Raw genomic sequence first — 24,693 nt, 5'->3', positions numbered from 1 at the left:
TGCAGGATACAGTACTCAGGGACTGAATCCATAAATACAGATAATTAAAAAGTTACCCTACAGGTCAGACTCTCCAGTCTCCCTCTGACACCCACAGGAAATGTGATATAGATTGAAAAGTGTATGTGCTCATATCTTTTTTTCCCCCTTTCTGGCTCAGGAACTGTAATTAAAGAGAAAATCAGCCTCTCTCCTGCCTTAGAGAGTATAGTGGCACAGCTGGTTTTCATCTTGGCTAGCAGGCTCTGTCCTCAGGCTACTAAGTGCTGAGTAATTTTTACCAAGCTCTGCTTGCAGATAAATGATGTTCTTCTCTTAGCTGCTGCCAGGCAAAGCTACAAATACTTGATCTTTTATTCTTTTCTCATAAACTCCTAGCACTGAATACTAAAAATGCAGCCAGAGATTTTTCCACTGCCATTTATTCTCAGCATGGTCACAGCTGTATTACAATTACAGATATCCACCCATTTGCTGAAGCTCAACTGTAGTTCCTTGTTAACCTGAAGCTTCCAATTAAAGGCTCCTTCAGTTTCATTGATAGTTTGAGTATGCTCTAAGGACCCACTTTTTTTGTTCTCCTCCCCAAAACACATTCCATGAAAAAGGGCAATTTCTTTAAATAACTTCATGCTAATTTTCTGGAAAAGAAAAAAAATGCTTGCATTTGAACACGCAGTTTGGGTGATTCCTCTCACAGCTATAGCTATAAAATATCTGAAAGGTTCTCACTAAATGCGGCACAACTGCTGGGCAGATAACATGTGGGTTCAGACCAACGGAAAAAATCTTGACAGGTATGACACTGGAAACCCACCAGTTTAATTCATGTTTTCTGCAGCATTTGTAGTAAGGACTTAAATTTTCTAAGCAATTGCACATGAATTAGTTAAAAAAAAGTATAGAAAAATTATTAAAAAATGTTAGTTAATCTTGGCAAGGCTGTTCTTCCACCTACCTCCAGTAAGTGAAGCCATTAATGTGAAGCCAGCACAGGGAGGACACTGAAAACTAGTAAGAAATACCATGGCTAATTTTAGAATCATTTCCAGTCACGCAGTATAAGACCTAGCAAGCAACAGTGCATATAAATGTACCTGCACACCTTTAAAAGATAAAGCAAGGTTTAAAAAACATCTTGATTTCAGATACTTTAAAGGTATAAAGCAAATACAAACTTCCTAAACACCCCCAATGCCTTCCTTGCATCACCACCACTCGTAAGGAATCACTGGCTATTGTTTTAGTAGCATAAGCCCATCATCCAAGTATATTTTCAATTTAAGCCAGCCATGAGAGAGAAGAGAGGAACAATTCTGCACATCAATTTAAAAATAATCACAAGTTAGAGGTAGCTTTTCACTTTCAAAGTAAACTATTTGAACTGCTGCCTTGATAGTAGTGGCCAGAGAGGGCCCTGTCCATATGCTTTTGTGAGTTGTTATCGGTAGGGGTGGAAGACCTTAGCCTCAATTCTGCTTTCACGTAGCACGTTTCAAACATGGACTTACACTTGCAATGCTGTGATTGCATTAAGCCAACGTGAAGGTGTCTCAAAATGTCTCTGCTGCTCAGTCCATCACCTGGGTTTAGATCCCACTTAAACCCCTGTGAACAACCAGGACAGGATGGCTACATTCATATTTTAGGATGGGAAAGTTGGGGGAAAGACTTTGCACCTTGATTCTGAACCAAGCCACAGTGGTTTTATTCCTCTCTCTAGTCCTCAGTATGTTGGTGGCTGTCTTCTCTCAGCCTACAGGAACACTCATGGTGAAGGTATTCTTGTGTTACAGTTTCTAATTTTAAGTGTTTTCAGCTAGGCTGTAAATGCTTGAAGCCCAAGGGGAGTGAATCTGTGCCATCTTTCCATTATTAAAAGGTGTCAGGCCCAAGACTGGACTTCAGTAACTACTTGTGAAGACAGTGCCAGGAGATGCTGGGGCTTAACAGTGTTCCTGTTACTGAAGTGTTAGAGGGAAACGGTCCACATTAAAAACGCTTCACATGAAGCATTCTTCTTAAATGCCTTGTAAAACAAATGAAACATTGGTTAGAAACGCATTCACAACATTCAACACTGACCACACAGGTTTTTATATTTAATAGAAATTAAATTAGTAGCTTAATATACATAACGTGACGCTTTCCAGTCCAGTAGCTTTCAATGCTTGCTTTCAAGTCACAGAGCAAATACTGTACAAAAATGATAAAGAGCAACTGAGGAGTAAAACAGTCACTACGACACTGGACCCAGAAAGGCTAGGTTTATCCGGAGCTACACACGCCAAAGGATACATAGGGATGGACCCGTCGTGGTACAGTCATGCATTACCGCCAACAGATCTACCGCCGGCCAGGGCAGGGAGCAGTGTCCTGGAGCGCACGGGGGCCGTTTTATCGTGCCCCGTAGCTGTAGTAGTACGGTTCGTCTGGGCGGTATCCATACGCAGTTGCTGGGCGGCCAGGAACCCCTGGTGTCTGACCAAATCCATCAACTCCGATGCTATAAAAAGAAGGGAAAGAAATTACAGGTTTTTGTACGGTAGAGAAGGCGTACTACTGCTGGTTGCTCCAACTCTGCACGCGATGGAGGTAGGTTCTAGAAGGCAGTTTAGCAAGCCATCTTCCCCATTCTAGCCAACACTGCTCCATCTTCTCTTCCCTTGGCAAAAAAAAGGATATGCTGCAGAAAAATCAACACTACTCCTGTCCAGGAAAGGCAGGCTTAGCAAGTCATTGCACTGACGCTTTAAGCTTTTTATTATTTTTATTTTCTGAAAGCAGAGAAATGGCGAGCTGGCATTGTGGGATTAACCAGCTTCTTGTGAACTGCTTTTGACTTTCAGCTCAAATGAAAATCCCAGAAGACACACAACTCTTCTCTCCTATCCTTCTATGGATTTACTGGCAAAGCACTTTGCTTCCGTGACTCAGTTTCTCTGTCTGTATATTGAAGGTTACATGTATTTGTGGGAAGGCTTTGAGTATGCCTCTTGCAAAGCCCACTGGTAACCCCCTGCCTGCACAGCACATCCAAATCTATTTTTCTTCCAAAGAGACAGCCAATTTCTGAAGCCCCTGGGCAAACACCAGCTAGAAATGAGAAAGTGAGAATATCTGGCATAGCGACATAGTTCAGCAAAGGACAATGTTTCTGATGGCCTGCAAGACTGAAAAGTAAATGGCAGAAAGAATTCATCATATAGTAAATGGCTATGTTCTGATGAGACACAATATGTCATTTTTCATACAGAAGAGCATCTTTTACACCTAAAAAGTCCCACAGCACAAGAACTGTGCAGGGAAAAGTAGCACATATTTCACGCTCAACAATAACTCTCATGCAGGAGGTAGAGGAAAAATGAGCATTGCCTAAGATGCTGGATGACTGCCTATTCTTAGCTATGTCACTTTTTAACTTCCACATCAGCAGGACAAATAGAAAAGGATTCTGATTTATTGTCTGCCTGAAGATGCATTGAAAGGAGTTGAACTTCCCTTCTGAAGACTGTCAAAACACAAAGAACCAAAGTGCTTTTGGAGTGGGGAAAAGCTGAACCTCATTACTGCCAATTAGACATATGGAACATGGGTTATGCAACAGTCAAGGCCTGGGAAAGAATGACCCATCCAGAAGACGTACAATGGGTGGGCCCCAGGCCCTGGCTCACCAAAAAGCTGGCACTACTGAATCGGTTGGATTGAAAGGGCTCAGCTGAAGCACTGGGGGACCATGTCCAGCACTTTGTCCTCACAAAGATATTTTCCTCGGTTTGTGCTGCCACAAGGGCCTAGGAAAGGACTCTGTGCCTGGTTTCTCAGGAAACTGGTTCACTTGTGGGATATTCTGATAATCACGTGAAGGTGGAAGGTCTGAGGCTGAGGTTTGTCCCCTGAGAGGGAGGGAACACAACCCACAAGCCTGAACTTGAACATCCACCTGAATGTTTCTGGAGGAATGCAGTGCCCTGAAAGTGCTATTTCCACGTCTGCCTGTCCGTATTTGAGTTGGCAATGCCTCTGTCTCACAACTTGTACACGGAGCCATCAGTCTGACCAGTCCCTTCAGCACGGCAAAGGAAGCAGAGCAGGAGTACTGCCCCCTGTAGTGATGCAAAGCTATGTGAGCACGTGCCTCTGGCTCCACACCTGCCTCTGGCCACCAATTCCTTCCCATACCTACTCCAAAGTCCTATTACTCTTTTCCAAGCCCATTATGAAATGAGCCGGTAACATCTGAGGCAAATTCTCCAGGTCCCTTGTTTGTTCCTGGCAAACAGCAGCTTTTTCTTAGCGGACTTGAAGCTTGCAAAGACTCCTAAAAAATGGTGTTATGAGAAGTCCTGTTACTTTCTCTGCATCTAACTCTTGTCTCCAGAAACACCAAACCCTGCACTCCAGCTCTACCTCTGCCTGCACGCACTTCGGTCAGAGGATGGTCCCTGCTTCTACCACTGCTCTGCAGCATGCAGACGGACCTCTGTCAGACACAGCTTCCTGAACTGCAGAGCTTCAAGAACTCCTTTTGGCCTCTCCTAGCTCTTGCTCACTCTGCTACCAAACCGAAACCCTTTTTTTCTTTGGGCGAGGTGTAATAACGATGCTGAGCCACGAGGTGGCAATGGGTCTCTATCGCTGCAGGCAGAGCTCTCCCAGCTATTTCCAGTTCAGAAATACTTATTCAAACACTTTTAAATATATTTAAATTGATAAAGTGAGCAGGGAAAATATGGTTTCAATTACATTCTCAGCAAATCATTTTTATATATTTTTTTTTTTATAAATGTGTAAGTAATTAGGTAAAGATCCCTAGAGTTTAAACTTTGAGGAGTATCAGTTGTTTCCAAACGGTTTAGACATATGTTAGTGTCCTGAAGAAAACTGGAGGAGATGGATCAGCTGATAACTGCTTTGGACAGTTTAAAAAGAAAAAAAAGGAATAGAAAATCACATTAAAACACCTTGATCGAATCACTGCTCTTCCCTATCTAAATATTTCTCATCAGTAAATGAAGGCTTGCCCCTGTTTCAAAAAAAAAGTTGGCTTCATTTTTGTGTGTTAGTGATCTTGAAACTTACCCAGATTTGCTTGTTTGATTGTTTGGGCTGGCAAACAGCACAAAGCTTGTCCTCTCGGTGGAAGGAAAGGCTATTGAACCTCAAGAGGTAACAGGGGTAGGGCAACAAAACAGCAAATGCATCTGCAGACTGAAGTCTGGCTTACTCATGAGGCTGGCAAGCGAAGTGCAATGACTCTGCAAGCATAACCTACAGAGGTGGAGGCTGGTTTAAAAACTGAGTCCTGCTGAATCCTTGCCACTCCTGCCAAGAACAGCAAAAAGGGCACAGCCAGGAAAGATGGTAGATTTCAGCTATAAACACTCCTGGGCTAATGATTGGCCTAAGATGGTGATTTGTGCCATGTGCTCTTAGATTTATACCAGCAATCAACTTCAAAATTTGCTCCTAGGTAAAGCATGTTGTCAGTTTTATTTATACAGCATCTACACAGAAACTGTGCTCAACAGAGCATCAGCCTGTCCTCCCAGAAAGTGAGGGGCACAGTTAGGCCATCAAGGCAACTGTACACATCCCCAGATTGTTATTTTCCTACCTTTAGGCAGCCTGGTTCAGCTGGACACCTAACAGAAACGCATGCAATCCTTGTTGTATAATGGGTACAGATCATGTAGTATCACAACAACCTCTCAGATAAACGAACTGCACAGCTGCCCTACCCTGCAAGTTATTTAAGGCAGCTTTGTCTCACAAAATCACACACGTGCACACAGATCGGAGCTTGCTAACCACGCAGTCAAAGCACAACTGCTTTCTTGTGCACGTTTACCACCACGCCTGGAGCTCATGGAGTTAAACAGTGAACAGCACAGCTAATTACTATGTAATGCTAACCTCAGTTGCTGGTTCATTTTGAGACCCTTTAAAATATGAACTGTGTATTTTACCCCTATGCACTCTCTTAATGATTTGTTTTTTTTAGACTGAAATCACTTCCAGCCATCAGTTATACTCGCGGTCTCTACACATGCACTTCTCCAAGCACAAATATTTCTTTTTCCTATTGGTCTGCCAGCCCCTGTCAGAGCAAATTTCACTTTAAACTAAATGCTATGATACTTAAAACCTCTTGGATTACTCGGGCTGCTAGTGTGATCTATGACCTTCCCCAAATGACAGCTGAACTTTCCAATTTGCTTGTGCTGCTGGGGAGCTGAAGAACACATGCTGAAGAGGAAAGCGTTCCTGATGGGCATGAGTACGGAGAGTTTTCTTAACAGCTCTGCTTATTGATACTTCACTCGGATTCATAACATCCAAATGAATGTGCCCGTCTCAGATCCTAGGTGCCCTGACATCATTTAAAACAAAGTCCAACCGATCACAGGAAATGCCAGCCAGCATCCCACTGTGTCCACAAAATACTTTCCTTAACTCCCTCCTGAACGCAGAGCCTCAGACAGGCTTTGTGGCACGTCTGGAAGACTTGGCTGCCTCAGACGGGGCACGCTCTGCCAGCAGCCCTCTGCTGGGGTCCCCACGCAGGTTTCTGTGCTGCTCGTGAGCTCATGGTGCAGGCAGGGGGGCTCCTGAGGCTGGTCTGCACTGTGACAGCACCTGGGTGCAGGCTGACCACAGAGCAAAGCTGCTTTCTGTGAGTTTTCGTGATGCGATAGACACCTGAGCCTGTCCACGCTAGCATTCACACTGTTAGCAGTGCTAGCGTTGACAAGCTGCTCTGAAATGGGGACTAATTCCTCTGGCAGAAGCACGGCCTCAGAAAGGCAAATCCCGGGTCACTCAGGAAATTCTTGCTTGAAGCCAAGCCCTTGAAGTCCAACTGGAAACCCACAGGTAGGATGCACAGATCTTGGAGCAATCTCAGAAAGAAAAACTGCTTGGGAAGGAGGCATGGAGCAGTACAGCAAAAAAATCATACCATAAAGAAAAGGTGGTGGCTGCCTGAGCAGGTAAAGTTGGCTCACAAACAGAGCCTTGATGTTCAAGGGTGCAATAACAGTCTAGGAACTTATACTTTAGGTCCTACATCTCATCCTTTTCAGTTTCATGGTTAGAAGTCCAAAATTAAAGCACCCTGAAATCACCAGCCACTGAAAATGAAATCCAAGACAAACCTTACTTGAAGCACATACAGCTTCCCCCAGAGCTACATTTTCAGCTGCATCTTTTCTCATCCTAAACCTGCTCTGAAGCAGACCTCTCTCCTTACTCTGCATCAGCAAGGCTCACATCTGACAGGCTATCCACCACTCAATAGGGATACAAGTTTTATAATTTTATTTTACAATAAAAGCATATTTTACTGTAAAATATGTAAGTTTATAATTCACTGGGTACTCTGACCTTGATAAGACCAAGCAAACACAACTTATGCAGCTCTCAGCCGCCCTACCAACTCCTCAGGAAGGAATCACACCATTCTCCATGTGTTCAAATGAAGAGCTGAGGTAGGTTTATTTGCAGGCCTAAATACGCAGCCCGTGTTTACACACGACACCTTTTCTTGCTCCCACTGATTACACTTCTGGTTCACAAAACCCCTGCTGAGTAAGAGAAAGGTGCAGTGCATCTCTGAAGTCCTCACGTTTCCCTTTGTGAGCCTACTAGCGTGCAACAGCACTGTTGGTAACTTATGGCAGTTACCATCCTGTATTCCCATATAAACGCTCATGCCATAAACCCATCAGCTATAATGCTGTATCAAGTTCCTATACATAACAGACAGGAACGCTCCAGGCTGTATTTTCCCCCTCAGGAGGTCCCAAAGCCACAGGAATGGCACATCAGTCTCTAGTCTCCAGACAAGCACAGCATTATAACCGGCACAACTGAGATGCAGGTTATAGACTGTAACGCTCGCCAACAAGAGCAAAGTCCGTAGGTTTTTCTTTCCTCTGAGGCTTTTTTCCCCCTCAAGAATTGATGAAATGTGCCAGACTGTAGGCCTGAGACATTTGTGGTGCAGGGCAGTATAATCACGTACAGGATGCAGCAGAGGCTGCAGTCCTCCCAGGCAGATCAGGAGACCTGTTGCAAACACTGCAGCTCCCTCTCTCCAGAGCTTTCCTATGTGCACAGACCGGGTCAGGGAAAGGCAGGAGGACATCCAGGCCTTGTCCCATCGCACGGTTAGGATTCAGGGTGGCGTGCACCCAGCCAAAGGAGGTAGGAAACATTTTTGAATTCTACAATAAAACAGAAACCTCTAGTTTCTTAAGTTATTTCAGGTAACAGATATTTAAGGTGGTGGAAGCTAATCCTCTGCAGGTACAACTAACCCAACTTTAACAAAGGCTCAAAGTCTGGGAAACCAAGGGCTCTCTGGCCTTTCTACTGATACCTGCCACCAACTAACTCTTCATAAATTATTTTCATAATAAACATCACGAAACAGTGGAATTCATCAGAAAATGGCATAAAGCTTTTGCCTTTGTTTAGAGTCTAGCAATTGAGAAGATGATCCAGTTTACTTCTCTGTGCCAGCTGCTACTTCAGTTTTGCATTGCTAGCCATAATTTTTCCTGTCCTTCAGAGTAAGAAGGCAAACCATTGGTTATAGAGAAACAGCATACAACTGAGAAGCCTTAAAAAACCCAACACATTTCTTTATATAAAAGTTCTGTAACCGTAGATTCTCCCACTACTGGTAATGATGTTAAACTATAAACCACAAGCCTCTTAAATTCTGTCTCTTACAGCCCCACTTTCTCCCCTGTCTGGGAAGCTTTTTTCCCCATACTTTCTATCCCTCAGGCTCAAGTGGGAGGGGAGCTTTGGGGCAGGGACTCTGCCTTTGCACACTGCATCAAACACCAAGCCTGCCTCTATGTTAGCATTTAATATTAATCTACTTTTAAGAGTAATACTGTATTTGCTCAAAAGATAAGAAATGTCAGAACGAACCCAGGCGATGTTATTTTAGCTCCCTTGTGCATGATGATACAGCTTTTATGGATATGATCATGTCTCCCCTTCCATGTGATCCAGCTTTCTTCAGTGCACTTAATGACTTAAAGTTTCCAGTTGTTTCTGGACTGGGTGCCCAGTTGTATCTCAGCACAATACCGCTGTTTCTGCCATTTAATTATAAACAAATGCAGATCTGACAATTGTGGATATGTGAGCACTGCATCTTCTGTGTCAGGCTCCAGCTACGCATCAAGCAACAAGCATGCCAAAACTCACTGGTGGGAAGGCAGCATTTAAAAAACATATTTCCCAACTGAAGGGTAAGAAAGCACTGAGTTGAAAACAAATGACCTTGCTCAGCCAAATTCGGTCAGAACCTTGCTTGAAAACCATGGAGCTTGCCATCTCAGCTCTGTGAAAGCAGCCCGGGACTCGGGCTCAGTTTCTTGCTCTGTCAGTTACCTGCTGTGTGATCCCAGGCAAGTTGCTCTTTTTCTCCATGACCTCAGTTTCCCAGATGCAGTATTGACAGAAAACAAAACCAAACACTGAAGACACCAAATGATCAATTACAGTAATTAGAAGACTCAAATTAGACCAATAGAAAAGAATCAGAAGCCTTCATCTACAACACCCCTCAAAAAGAAAAAAAAAGACTTTCAACTGCTAGGAAAGCAACCAATCCAGATTACAGCCAGCAGGCAAACTAGCAACTCAGTTGTTTCACGCAACTCTGCTATTTCTTTGAAAGGCATCAGAATAACTTCACTAGCATTCCCTCACCCAGACTCATAGCTCCACCACACGGTAGGGGAATTTCTCAGCCATTCTGCACAGGATTTGTTAAAAGGTCAAGTGCACAGTCAGAGCTGGAATGGAAACCAAGAGTTCTGACTTTCCATTATAAGCCTGACAGAAACATCTCCTATGCTCTTGGCTCAACAACTGGCCAAACCCGCTGATTAGATACATCCATTTCTAAAAAATTAATTAAAAACTACAACATAAAAAAGGCCCTGAGAGGCAGGCAATAAAAAAAAAAATAATCAAGGAACATGTCTTTTCCTCCCCCTCTCTTCTTGGGCAGACTAAAGTATTTGTGTCAACACCATAAATTGAAGAGCACATTGCCTTCACCTTAACCTAGTAATAAGTTTGGCTTGGGGCCGTTTCAAACATCTCTTTTACTGAGCTCCGGTGATGTCAGTATTATGCTTTGTACAGCAGCTTCAGCCAACAGCCAGAGCAGAATAAGATCCTGACCAGGCAACTCCGCAGAGGTGACTTGTCACTGACTGTATCAGCTCAGGATCTAATCCACATCTTCCACAGGCTTCTGACCAGCCTTCCTGTTTCCAGACGGGAAGTGTTTCTTGCTTCTTGTGCTAGGTTACAGATCAGGGTCACTATGAAAATGCACTCCCAGATAAGCAGTCGAAGCAGAAATGCAAGTTTTCAGTGCCTCGGACTGAAGCACTCCTAGCTGAACAATTATTCCTTTAAATATTTATACAAGCTCCTCAAGTCCAAGCACTGCCACTCAGCTCTGTGCTTCAGTACAAACGGGGAAAAAAGTTCCCCCTTGTGCACAAATACCCAGAGCCGTGCCAACAGGTTACTGGCTGATAGTCGTGCTGCCTCCAGGCTCAGCACCAAGAACCAGGCAACTCGACAGGGAGGACAATCCAGATGCTGCAGGGAAGGAGGGAAGAGTCAAAAAACTCTGCTCTGCCTTGGTTTACAGCTGCAGCCAATAAAAGCTTTCAAAGTCTCTTCTGAAAGTTAACATTACTAGGGGATTTGCAGCGTTCACTAGAGCACACACAGCAAACGCAATGGGAGCATTATTACCGATAAACAAACATTAAATATTTTTGCCACCATAGAGGATTATCCAGATTTCAACCCGTTTATTTATCAACACAGGGCCCTAGTGAAGTCTTGTCAAAATCCATCCCAGACCAGTGATCGTTTTAGTGTAAATCAAGAAGGAAGTAAATCTAAGCGCCTCTTACCACTTTTCTTTGCTCTACCATTAGATACACTAGGGAACATGCCAGATACAAATACAGATGTTGAATATTTTCTTGGAGATCTACATCTTTGAGTAACATTATTATGCAAAAATTTCAACTTTAATTAAATGGAAGGAAAATAAAATGTTTCTAGGCTAAAAGTTGGGCAGGGAGTGTTGGAAAAAACAACAAAACTTAAAAAGCTCAAAACCCAGAAGGCAAATAAACTCTCTAAACTTGTATACTTTTTTTTTCCTTAAGTCTCATGGTTAAAAGGAATTTTTTTAGTTTTCCAGAGGGAGAGAAGGGTAGTTGTCATCATACATGCATGACTGAGGCTGATAAAGACAGATTCTGTGTCAAATTTTATAATCAACGCAATTTCAACTATTTGGCAAAAGAAATTAATTTGATACATTCAATTGTTTTTTAATACTAGAGACTTGTTTGCAGCACATGTTCATTTCAGATAATAACGATCAGAAATATCCCACTGATATACGGGACTTAAGAACTACCCATTGTATGTTTAATTTTGAATCCTGTGAGCATGCTTATACGTAGCATACAAAATACCCTTCACTTTATTACAGTTTTAAATCTTTCTTCCAGGTCTGGCCTTGCAACCACTTGCCTTGATAAAATAGGTCACTTGAAAAAGGAAAGCTCAATAAAATGAATTACAAAAACAACAAGATTAAACTGATTGTGCTGTTTTTGTACAGTGCAGCTGAATTCTGCAAATATGCTGCTGGCTGTGGTTTGGCATTTAACAGCATGCGATCAGTGAGAAGGAGGAAATTTTATTCTCATTAACTGTTGCAGATTTACTGCAGTGAAAAAGGGCTATGTAACCTGAGAAGTGACAGAATGGAAAGATCAAAGCAGCAGTCTGGAAACTAAATAAACCTTCTGGCTACTTCCTGCAAGGAAAATTCACTCTGGCAATGTAAAACAGAGTCCAGTTAAAAACTACTCTCAGTTTTATGAGCTGTCACAGCAGCTTGAGTGGTTTGGACCAGTCAAGTTTAGAACATTATATTTCCTTGTTTTTGTCTCAGATACTTCTGTAAGCAGTTTTATAGTTTTTTTCTTTTTTTTCATTGTAAAGAGAAAAATAAAATTCTTTTCTTTTGGTTGAAATCGAGAAGGTCACAGCTAAACTCATTAAAAACAGGCAGGTCTTCATTTGCACATTCCATTCCCATTTACTACGTTTTAATATTTTACTTTGAGATTTATAAGCAATGTACATTTGCTTTAATAACTCTTCCGCGTTCTGTTCACTTATTGTTTAATATAAGTGCAAATCAGTTTACAGAGCCCAGATGGCTTGTAACCAGGGAGCCAGTCTATTCCTAGTAGCACATCTGGAGGGACTAAGAGCAGCAGACAGAACGTGGGAATTAATTAATGTTACATTTCAAAAGAGACAGACCCAGGTTTGGGGGATTTTTTGGTAGGACATTCCAAAGGACTTGAGCTAACTGCTGCAGCATTTTGGCATTCTTTTAAAATTCTTAATAGCCACCTAGACCATGTCGGTTAAATGAGGCCAACTGCAGGTGGAATATAATAAAATCAAAAGCAGCCCAAAAATGTGAAAGACGAGTGCAAGTGAAAGAGGCCCTAGTATCCTATATTCCAAAAGAGCCTAAGTGCATTAAAACCTCAATGCTAACTCTTCCCAAATGACATCTGCACCTTGCCAAAAAAACTTACACCTTCAAAATATTCCCAAGCAAGCTATTTCATCTATTAGCATACTAGTGTGATTGTTCAGAGCAATTAAACAACTCTTACAGTAAATTAAATGAGTGCAACATGATCCTCCATGATCAGGGACCACACACCTTGGAGAGGTGGTGTGGTCTGGTCAGTGCACAGAGAGCAGCCAGGAGAGCACCGCTCTGCTGAAGGCTCTGACACCTGGCAGAGACAAAACTCCTCACCTTTGGTTCCCTGCCCACCTCAACTATCCTTGCTCTTTGGGGTAAGGACCATGCATTGTGCTGTGATATCAGCTGCGTGTTGGGGGACACAAAGAGCCATTAGGAAGCTTCTCCTCATGCAATCTAAGATGAGAGCAATGACACATAAGCAACCATGCACATTAAGAAGTTGCTGTATGAAGAATAACTGTTTTTGAAGACCATTGTCCTTATTTTGGTGCAGTATGCGCAGACCTCCAAGCTCTGGGAAAATCTGATGCGCATGGGTCAGGAAAAGTCTTTTTCCCTTGAAGAATCAAACCCCGGTCTTCAAAATTGCTACAATAACTGTCCACTGCGTAAGAGCATAATTTGATTCAATACATCTTGGTCAGACCTATACTGGATTACAACATGATCAGGTTGCAGTACTTAACTTCTATAAACATGGCTTTGAAACAACGGTACGAAAAAACTACTAAAATGACAGCTAGGAGGGAATATGACCACTAACTATGGCCACACCAGGGAAAGGAATGAGGTAACTGTAGTTTAATGGTACAGAAACAAATTATTATAAACTGGACACCAACAAATTGAACCTTGCATTCAAAAGCTTAGTGATAAAGTGTTCACGTTCTGAAAGCACTGCTCTCACATTTAAGTGCCAAAGGGAAACAAATACGTACATACAGTGGATTTTGACATTCAGGCCATGATCCAAGACCTGCAGAAATCAAGCTAAGTCTTTCCATTTACCTGTCCTAGACTGTAATCAAAAGCTCCAAAAGACGGCAGGCCCTGCTTCCTTACTACTATCTTTTAGATGCAAGATGTTCATTCCATACATATGTAGGACCTGAACAGACACTGTTTGATGAACAAAAAGAAGTGACTAAGCTTATCTGCCTGTTGCACATGAATAGTCACTAAATGCTGCACTGTCCACCTAAGATGTGTGCTTTATTATGTCAAGCCTTATTGAGCAGCATCAGAAATTTAGTGAAAACCTCCTGGCCAAGCTGAGTTTAACTTCTTAAAAACTAAACATGTAGGCAGTTAGAACAACAGACTATGATAAAAAAAGATATGATTGCTACCACTAACAACATTTTTGTGGGATAAAGAAAACCAACAAAAAAAAACCTTATTTGTCTCCAGAAACTTCATTGGTTCTGGGCCTCTCTTTAAGGCCTTTTCAAATTCATTTCAGTGGGATTTACAATTTGCTAATACTGATGTGTGATAAACTAATAAAAACTTGCCTACAAGGTTATAGGCCCAATTTACCAGTAAAACCTAATTCAATTCTCTTAGGAAATGCAAATTAAATAGTGTCCAAATGGTGGAAGCTGAGAAATGGTAGAAGCTGAGTACAACTCTGTACTGCAGAGGAAAAACCATTTTAACTTTTCTTTTCCCCCCTTTTAAAATAAATTTTAAGTATGGAAAAGAAAAAGTAATGCACAAAACCAAGTGACATCACTATGGTAAAGTGTTTTGAAGTAGAACCATATTGCAATAATAATTTACATTATACCAGCTTTTATTTCCGTCAATTAAAAGATTTTGTACTTACTATATGTCCATCTCTGATCACACCTCTAAGACAGGAAAACATCACTACCTCTACTCAGATGTTGAAGAAATGTGAATACTGTCATTTCTCCTCTAGCACAGACTCCACATCAGAACTTTTTTTTTTTAAATCTTAATTTATATTTCTAAGACCTGTGAAACAAAGCTTCTTCTGCCACTGATGGCTGTAAAGGGTTGCATGAAGCAGCTCACTTTTACTGTCAACTCATGCACCAGTTTTTCACCTTCAGAGATTACCTGCAAGATGGCAATTAACTGCTGAAAGGCTGGGAAGGGATAGCTCAAACTTCTAAACAAACCTTTCTGAAAACTGGTGTTTCAAAAGGAAGATACAATGGATGAGAAATACTCCCACAGCAGGATCCCTCCACTCCTCCAGTCTTTTCCTTAGGAAGAAGGTTCTTTATATCAGAAACATATCTCATAGGGTTTAGAAACTAAGCAAGGAAAAGAAATGAAATCCTAACCTCAGTGCTTGAGAAGAACAACATCGGACTGCTTTGTGAAGATGAGGATCTATATGGAAGATAGCTGTAAGTGCTGATGTAGGAGACAAATTACAGGTACAACCAATTAAAAACATTTTGATAAACATTCAGAGTGTTTATTTGCCACCACATGATGCAGTTCCTGCACCCGACCCGAACAGGAGCTACTCAGCTGTGACACATGACTGAGAGCTTGCACCACACTGCAGAAGTTAATAGGAACGGAAGGCTACAGCTCTAGGTCCTTCCCTCAATAAAGTTCACGTCTGATTTTCATCAGGGTACCCAAGCAAAAAAAGCCCATGGATATGACTACGCTTGCCATTCAATATGGGCTTTCAGCACATGCAAACATTACAAGTGGGTAGTTTGGCTAGGGATGACTTAAGCCACAGTAACAATCTTCTCTATGCTCCACTAGCACCTATGGCCATTCAGTCACTGAAGCCCACAAGACCAGTTTCTGCCAACCCAAGACACAAAACCTAGCTTATGTATGCCCATACTTCCCAATAGACACAGCTTAAAGGCAGCACAGAGCAGCCTGCAGGGTCCTGGCTCCATGTCCCGAACTCACAAAATATCACAATGTCCTACCATGGTAAAAAGAGGAGAAACAGCTACAGATTTAGGTCATGAAACCAGGCAAGAGAAAAGATGTTCCATCAAGGAGTGAGACAGTCACCCCATAAAAAACAATTGTTTGACATGCCAAACCTCACTGTTTCCTGGGAAGAAGCTTCCATCAAATCTCTGTGGAGAGGACATGCGAGTACACACGCTGGGAACCGCACACAGAGACACCTTGTCTCTGTGAAAACAAAGACCATGCAATGGCAGCTCTGCTCCACTTTATAATCAGGTTAAAAGATTCTGTACTGGAGAAAGCTTCCTCTGAAAGAAAAAAAGTTTGGGCTACCTCCAGCACTCCTATTAATCTTTCTAAAGCTACAGACAAGACAGAATTTGGGAACTCTGATGAAGCTATTTACAACAAATTGCCTTTCACATGTAAAAGTTTCTACCATTATCTAGTTATAGCTGGGAAAGGTTAAAAAGTTTCTTCCCAAAAGGGAAAGAAAAAATACTGTGGAAATCTCCATTATAAGATATTTAGCCATCACTATGATGCCTGTGTCTTAAGAAAATAATCTCTAGAAGGTGATTAAAATTTGATAAATGACCACAGATTCTTGAAGATGTCTTTCAGCTGGTTTTTCTCCCTTGCAGCTCAGACACTAAGCTGTCATCACTTTAGCCAAAAGGTGAGGGATTTTTTGTTTGCTACACTCGTAAAACTTTCACTCTATATTAAGAGTTATCAGAACCAGGAGCACTGAATACAGATTTTTAATAACAGATGAAAAATTCAAATCTATACCTAATGCCCATCTGCTTCTGAAAGACAGTACGACAATTCAAAGCTGGTAATCTAATCACAAAAGTCTTTTCCTAGCCAATGAAACAACCTGGATACAAGCTGTCAAAACAACCTTCTCAGCCATTTATTTTGCTCGGAATGGAAAACATACCTTACGATCTGCTTACATTCTGCTCCAAGGTTTTAAGGAAAACAAGAGAGGCTATTTATGTATTTTATCAGTATTTCTACATGCGTTATATTCTGAAATAATTCTACGGACATCTTACACAATAGCACAACTCTATTAAAAATATAGTTCAGAAATAAGAGCTTTAATCTAATAGCTTGTGGGGTTTCACAGCTTATGACCAGAAACAAAACAACTTTATTTCTAACAATGTCTTGGGTACCTAAAATGAGGGTGGCAATATTATAAAATGCCAGCTTTCCAGGTTTTTGCTGATGTGCTGCTTCTCCTTTATGCTGACAAATACTGGAAACATCCATTATCCCTGCTTGCCATCGTGATATGACCAGAACCAGCACGCAAGGAAATTTACATACTAAATTCAGGGCTAGATACTCTTACAATTCTCTTCAATGTTGTTCTGTACTGTAGGAGTTCATCATCTAGGGCAGCATTTTCTGACAGTAGTTAGTACTGTCTGTTTTAAAGGGCATTCTAAGAAACCCTATAAAGGGAAGAACATGTCTTTGAAAAATCCAACCCTTATGATATTCCACCTAGTTTGACAAATCTGTATGTGTTCTTACTGCTAATAGAATTATTTCATGCTTCCCTGTTAAAAAAAACACAATGGAAATAAAACCAACTGTGTTCTAGCCCAGTGAGTCCAGGTACATATAAATATTTAAAAAAACTCCTACTTTACTCTCGACTTCAAAAAAAGACTTTCCTACCCACATAAGACTGTGCAGCATGTCTGGTCCAACACGTGTGTCTTGTGACTCCTAGGACAGGGACTCCACAGGAGATTGCAGTGGTAGCCCTGCTGGGTTACAGGGAAGTCAATAATTTCATTGATTACACACCTGGATATATCTGCTGCTCCAATTCCTCTCAATTTTCTTGAATGTAACTCAGTGGAACTGAAAAGGCAATCCCTGGACCACTGCTAGAACTAACATCCTACAACCAAGGCAGCACATGGTTTTCACTATCTGCTCCATGCAATATAACTGGTCTAAGTTTGATATAAGGCAGCTGGTGTGGGCTGAGTTCCCTTGTACAGGTGTTATTAAATACTGCTCACAGTGAAAGCCTTTCAGGCAACTTGAGTTTGGTTATGGCCATGGAAAAGTCTCCTAGACCCCTTTCTTTGGCTCCAAAAAGTGAGGTTGGTGATCAGACACACTTAAATCCTGGTAATGCCTCCCTTTATAAACACACTGGGGACATCAGCACTAGTTCAACACCAGCTCAGCTTGTCAATGAGATTCAGGCACTAAAAAGGTTGGTCTTGCTGGCTGACCTGTAAGTACATTTATGCAGGCTCTCCTGAAGGTAAGGGTAAGTCCCGATTTACTCTGAGCATGCTGCAAGGATAGGAAATAACCTCAGAGAAATTAAATAGCTGACATAGCCTAACTTTTCCTCCTAGGACTGCAGAAAGGAGAAGAAAGGATTATTCGAAGTTGAGTAGAAAGAAACCTGCTCATGGTTGTCACCTACCTCAAATTTCACATGGTGGTCTTAAATGATGGAAAAGACTCACTCCGTTCCCAACTCACCGCACTGCTTAGCAAACAACCATTTCTATTACAGAATAATAAAGCCTAATATAAAAGGCCAAGACCAGAAGACAGACACAACTAAATGCATAATAAAAAGCGTAACAAATGAAAAGACTGAAAAACATGCATCTACTCATTTTAAAGTCATCCCTCCTCAAACTCACAAAAAAGATCCTAGGATTAACTGACTTGTTAGTTGTCTATGCAAATCATAACAGCTTTCTTTTGAAAAGTTTCTGAAAACATATCCAAATATTAATAAAATGAACCACTTTTATAACAAAAATCTTGATTTATTAAAAGCTGGAACTGGTTAAAAATAAATCCTTGACATAAGGTTCTTGTTAGCTTTAAACTGTAAGCATAAAAATACCCTCGAATTATGTTTTGGTATGGATGAAATGTACTCTATATAACACATAAAAAGAGCCTTGACTTGCTGCTATTATTTTTAATTAGGGTCCCTAGCACGTATGGTTTTACCTTCCAACACCAATTGAAATTTGGGAAAAGGGAGGGTCTGACTCTTCAAACTCATGGGACTGGCAATTCCATGCCTCATGCCTGGAGCAATAATGCATTTTACATTAGCTCTAAGCATCAGGAAATCCTGGCTTCTGGCGCCAAGAAGTTCAAAACGATAATGACACACATCTGAAAAGTAGGATTCGCCATCCGACTGCCAGTATCTATTCTATCAAACAATTCAGTCCTCCTATGTTACAAATAGGAGGGAACATTTGCAGCAGTCCATACTGTTTCCAATTAGACCGTGTCTGGACTGCAGATAAATCCATGAAGCAGTCATACAAAAAAAAAGCCTACCGAGAAAACAGAATCGTAACGAGAAATCTGAATATTTACAGAGGCTATCAACAAAGGGCAATTACAAAGTTTGTAGTTAGACAAATTGCAGTTTGTCTGTCCTCTTTTTTAAGGTGGGCCTCCAAAATGCCTGGAGACATCACAAGGAAATCCTACAAATGTTTATTTTAATTAAGGATACACCAGGTGCATTTTGCTACTCATTTTACTTGGAAGACAATCAGACTAAAACACAGCTTATTAACGTAGCTCCCTGATACAGGCTTGAAATATGAGACCAAGCGATCTACTTTAACTTTTACCCACGGACACTCAAGATTTTTCCCAGCTGAAAACTTTCTGGAAAGCCAAGAAGATCATGACTAGGGCTATCTTAGTTTATTGGAAAGAAAGGAGGCTACAAACTTCCCTCTTCATCTTTTTTCTTTTTCCTCTTCTTCCACGGGGCCATAAAGACTGTTGGGACTACATAGCCATACAGTTTCTGGTTAATACAGAAACCTGTCATCTCCTGGGTTGTGTGTCTATGTTAATGTTGAAGACCGTGAGCCACACAGAACGACTCCAAGAGCAGCAGATGGCTCATACTTCCCTCAGTTTTTCGATCACCAGCATGCCCTGAGATGAAGGCTGCACATGTGGAAAAGATCAGATGACGTGGTACATACCAGTCCATCTCTAATCCTTTTGCTAAAATATTAATCATAGTTTTCATAAGTAAGTTAACAATGTCGCTCTTACTAGAAGTTTAGCCAAAACATTACCTGGCAAGCGACTCTTCTCAGACTTCATGCCAGTATCCCCTTCCCAAACACAAGCTCCACACAAAGGGTTGCACAGTGATCTGAACTTGATCCTTTGAGTATAAACACTTTTTTTTCCCCTTCTCAAGGTAACACATCTTAGTTCCGTGTTTTTTTTTTTTTTCCTCCCAGATCTGAGAATTTTAGTCAATTTTTTGTTACATATGCTGCCACTATTACACCCTTGCTATATTGCCTGAATGTTAATTCAGCTTTCTGGTGCATCATGAGTACAATAAACAAACAAGTAACCTTCCACTGCCCCTTAAAAACTACAAGAAGCCAAAGTAAGAAACTTTTTTGCTTCAGCTATGCATACTGTGAACTGGTCATACCTACAAATGGCGACTAAAGTTTTAAGTGGTGCAAAAATGTTATTACTTAGGAAGGAAACCAATGTTTTAGACAACATTGGTTAGTATAGATGGTACAGACTGACCGTAGCATGGTCTCTAACTCAGAATATTCTATGATTCCATGGTTGTATGTATTCTTCACAAACAGCAACTTACCTGCTGGAGAAGGGATGCTGCCCAACAAGGTCTCCGTTTTGAAGATGATAATCACTGAAGAAATCTGGACTCACTGCTCCATCAGGGGCTATTAGGCCATCTGTAAAAACAAGAAAGATACAGAGACTGTAAAAGAAGGGCATGATTTCGGGGCAGGCGGGCACTAATTTGTGCTGTTTTTTCTCAAATCCATTAGCAACTTGGATTATTTCTGGGAGGAATATCAAGCAACAATAATACTGAAAAGGAGCAACTTCAGCTACAACAGAAGTTTCACTGGGATTCCATCTAGTCTACTGCCCTGAGATAAGCTACACCTAAGAACATTTTTTACCTCTTCATCTTAAGGCCTGGAGATACTAGATCAAGAACCATATTGTCTGCTACATCATGAAAGGGAACACAGAGGAAAAAGTAATGGCAAGGGTCAAACATGGATCTAGGCCAGCAGCATAAAAGTAGAAAAGCAACAAAGGTCTTAATTTTTCAGGAGACTGCCTTTTACCACCATCTTTTAAAACTGGTTAAGGAAAAGAAATAGGAAAGCATCTTGGAAACAATTTCACGTTCCCTATTTCAACATCTTCTTGCTATTCCCTAAAAGGGTGGTCTTTTCACACAACAAACTCACAAGAAGATAGATTACTGCTTTCTTTTGCTTCATTTATATTAAAGCACCGGCATTTGAAGAGGCAAACATCTGTAAAGCCAGTAGTATTCTTTAAAGGCTTCATAGTCTCTGCTTGCTTTATAAAGAGAAGGAAATCAAGGGCTAACATCTTCCCCCTGTTACATCAGTGTAAATCCAGAGTGTCTTTGAAGTGAAGTTGAAGTGAAGTCAGTGAACTGACCCCAGCTGAGTGAGAGCTCAGCTTAACTCTTTCCTGTTCCCATTCCCCAAACTCATTTCTTGTTAATAATAAGGACACAGTTAAAACCTGATAATTAATATGAGGCTCTAATTAGGTAAACACTATTTAAATAGACCCTATCTCAGTTCATCTCTGTTACTGTACGAAAACAACCCCAGACTTGCAGTGCAGAAAGCATCCCAGTAAAAACACGGCAGAAACAGGTACATTCTAACGGGTACTTTAATGGTTTAACAGAGGATAGAGAGATTCCTAATGACTAGGAAGTTACAAATGCCATTCCACTTTGAAGAAAGAGAGATAAGATCCACGGAACCACAGGCCACTTAGCTTAACCTCTGTGGTTTCAAATCTACAAAACTGCCTGTGCAGGAAGCAGTGGAAAGTTACTTACAGACACAAGGGCTTAAAGATGACGACTCAGGCATTCAAACAAACCTCCATGTGCTTTATGAATTTACCTGATGGTTTTTTGAAGATAATATAGTGACAAATGATAAAAGGAATAGAATTGACACATCTAGATTTCTAGCAGACATTTGATGAGGTGCTACAGAGATTCGTTTAGAAGATAATGCCTCACGGGAAAGTGACTGAATACAATGCAACAGATTGCAAATGAAAAATGCTAGCCATGATCAGACTACTTTTTAGCAGTATAAAGACAGCTGTAACATGGCTATATTCTAATTGCATGCATGTGTATACAGTATGTGAAAGAGTATTACTTGACAAGCAAACATGCTGGCACAGATCCATATTACTGCCTTTCAGTGTGTTCAGATAGACGTGAGTACACACGGATGTAAGATGACCAAATAGCAGGGAGGAAAGTTGAAATAGTTCTTAACACTTCTGTGAAGTTTTCCTATTCTTGTATTGTTCAAAAAAAAAAAAGCAAGGGACATTAGCATTTCTGTCCCTACATTTCAGATGAAAACCAATAAAACTAAGGGACTTTGTATTTTAAACAGGTTGGCTTAAAACTTCTTTGAAAGCAGAGACACTTAAAAATAACATCTCACTATCTTTCTACCAATGAAGAAGCATTACATTTTCACTCTGAGGCCGGAGCTGCTGCTGCTTAAAGTGTCTTCAATCAGGAGTGCTAACATTCAAACCATATCACTCAGTTACGGCTCACAGGAATTTATATGAAAATGAAAGCACATGGATATCATCAGCTGCATATAATACAATTACAGTTAAAAGGACATCCGTTGTTATGTACATTTCACCATAAATTAGGGTTTTGTACTTTCAAAGCAAAGACGACACTGAGCTGAAGGTAACTTCAGAAATTCTACCAAGTTTTTCGTGCAGGTTTAGATCTCTTTGCAAGAGATATTGGTATACCTTTGCAACAGGAACTCATCTTGTCAGCAGGAGACTCGAGAATTATTATAGCTCAGGTGGGGATTTGTACCATGCATGAGCCAGCAGTGCAGGCTGTTTCTAAAACCACTGTGCCAAAACACAAACATTTAATTTCTGACTGCAAAAAGATTTTTATTTTTGTTATTTTTGACCAAGTAATGCAATGCTGTTCAGAAACCCAAATGCCTACTCCAGTTGGTACAATAATCAGACACAGACACAGATTTCTAGGTTGGAAGAGACCTCAAGATCATCGAGTCCAACCTCCGACCTAACACTAAGCACTCCACTAAACCATATCGCTAAGCTCTACATCTAAACGTCTTTTAAAGACCTCCAGGGATGGTGACTCCACCACCTCCCTGGGCAGCCCGTTCCAATGCTTAATAACCCTTTCGGTAAAGAAGTACTTCCTAACGTCCAACCTAAAACTCCCCTGTCGCAACTTTAGCCCATTCCCCCTCGTCCTGTCACCAGGCACGTGGGAGAACAGACCAATCCCCACCTCACTACAGCCTCCTTTAAGGTAACTGTAGAGAGCGATGAGGTCTCCCCTGAGCCTCCTCTTCTCCAGGCTGAACAAGCCCAGCTCCCTCAGCCGCTCCTCGTAAGACTTGTTCTCCAGACCCCTCACCAGCTTGGTCGCCCTTCTCTGGACTCGCTCGAGCACGTCCATGTCCTTCTTGTAGCGAGGGGCCCAAAACTGAACACAGTACTCGAGGTGCGGCCTCACCAGAGCCGAGTACAGGGGCACAATCACTTCCCTAGACCTGCTGGCCACACTGCTTCTTATACAGGCCAGGATGCTGTTGGCCTTCTTGGCCACCTGAGCACACTGCTGGCTCATATTCAGCCGACTATCAACCAATACTCCCAGGTCCTTCTCGGCCAGGCAGCTTTCCAACCACTCATCTCCCAGCCTGTAGTGCTGCTTGGGGTTGTTGCGCCCCAGGTGCAGGACCCGGCACTTGGCCTTGTTGGACTTCATACAGTTGGCCTCAGCCCATCGGTCCAGCCTATCCAGATCCTCCTGCAGAGCCTTCCTGCCCTCGAGCAGATCGACACACGCACTTAGCTTGGTGTCATCTGCAAACTTACTGAGGGTGCACTGGACGCCCTCATCCAGATCATCGATAAAGATATTAAAGAGGACTGGCCCCAGTACCGAGCCCTGGGGGACACCACTTGTGACCAGCCTCCAACCAGATTTGACTCCATTCACCACAACTCTCTGGGCCCGGCTATCCAGCCAGTTTCTAACCCAGCGAAGCGTACGCCAGTCCAAGCGCCGCGCAGCCAGTTTCTTGAGGAGAATGTTGTGGGGAACGGTGTCAAAAGCCTTACTGAGGTCAAGGTAAACCACATCCACAGCCCTTCCCTCATCCACCAAGCGCGTCACTTTGTCATAGAAGGAGATCAGGTTCGTCAAGCAGGACCTGCCTTTCGTAAACCCATGCTGACTGGGCCTGATCGCCTGCTTGCCCTGCAAGTGCCGCGTGATGACCCTCAAGATAATCTGCTCCATGAGCTTTCCTGGCACTGAGGTCAAACTGACAGGCCCATAGTTCCCCGGGTCTGCCCTCCGGCCCTTCTTATAGATGGGTGTCACATTGGCTAGCCGCCAGTCAACTGGGACCTCCCCCGATAGCCAGGACTGCCGATAAATGATGGAAAGCGGCTCGGCCAGCTCCTCTGCCAGTTCTTTCAGTACCCTCGGGTGCATCCCATCGGGCCCCATCGACTTGCGCACATCCAAGCTCCTTAGCAGGTTGCCAACCATTTCCTCATGAATAGCGAAGGCCACATCCTGCTCCCCATCCCCTTCCGCCAGCTCAGGGCACTGGGTGTCCAGAGAACAACCGGTATTGCCGCTAAAGACTGAGGCAAAGGCGGCATTAAGCACCTCAGCCTTTTCCTCATCCTTAGTAACCAGGTTTCCCCTCGCATCCAGTAAAGGATGGAGATTCTCCTTAGTCCTCCGTTTCGCATTGATATATTTGTAAAAGGATTTTTTGTTGTCTTTAATGGCAGTAGCCAGGCTGAGCTCCAGATGAGCTTTGGCCTTTCTAATTTTCTCCCTGCACAGCCTCGCTACATCCTTGTAGTCCTCCTCAGTGGCCTGCCCTTTTTTCCAAAGATTATAAACCCTCTTTTTCCTGCTAAGCACAAGCCGCAACTCTCTGTTGAGCCAGGCCGGTCTT

The 24,693-nt window shown here is 42.1% G+C and overlaps 1 protein-coding gene across 2 annotated transcripts in view; it reads right to left on the bottom strand.

The window, feature by feature from the left end:
• Positions 1 to 2,084: 2,084 nt before the first annotated feature.
• The window catches only part of KIFAP3 (kinesin associated protein 3), a 69,316-nt gene continuing 46,707 nt past the window's right edge, over positions 2,085 to 24,693 (bottom strand). Inside the window, exons 19-20 of one of the 2 annotated variants that reach the window (XM_040566147.1) lie at positions 20,244 to 20,343; positions 2,085 to 2,506 (exon numbers count right to left, since the gene is read on the bottom strand). In XM_040566147.1, the coding sequence (XP_040422081.1) occupies positions 2,398 to 2,506; positions 20,244 to 20,343 (209 nt within the window). In that variant the 3' untranslated portion in view covers positions 2,085 to 2,397. Of the gene's footprint in view, positions 2,507 to 2,599; positions 2,667 to 20,243; positions 20,344 to 24,693 lie in introns of those variants that run through there. The other variant, XM_040566148.1, reaches the window with a different exon arrangement.

Source organism: Cygnus olor, chromosome 8 (assembly GCF_009769625.2).
Source record: "Cygnus olor isolate bCygOlo1 chromosome 8, bCygOlo1.pri.v2, whole genome shotgun sequence".
In the NCBI taxonomy this organism is placed as follows: Eukaryota; Metazoa; Chordata; class Aves; order Anseriformes; family Anatidae; genus Cygnus; species Cygnus olor.
Note: the sequence above shows the minus strand (reverse complement) of the source record. Positions and strands in the feature narration are given on the sequence as shown.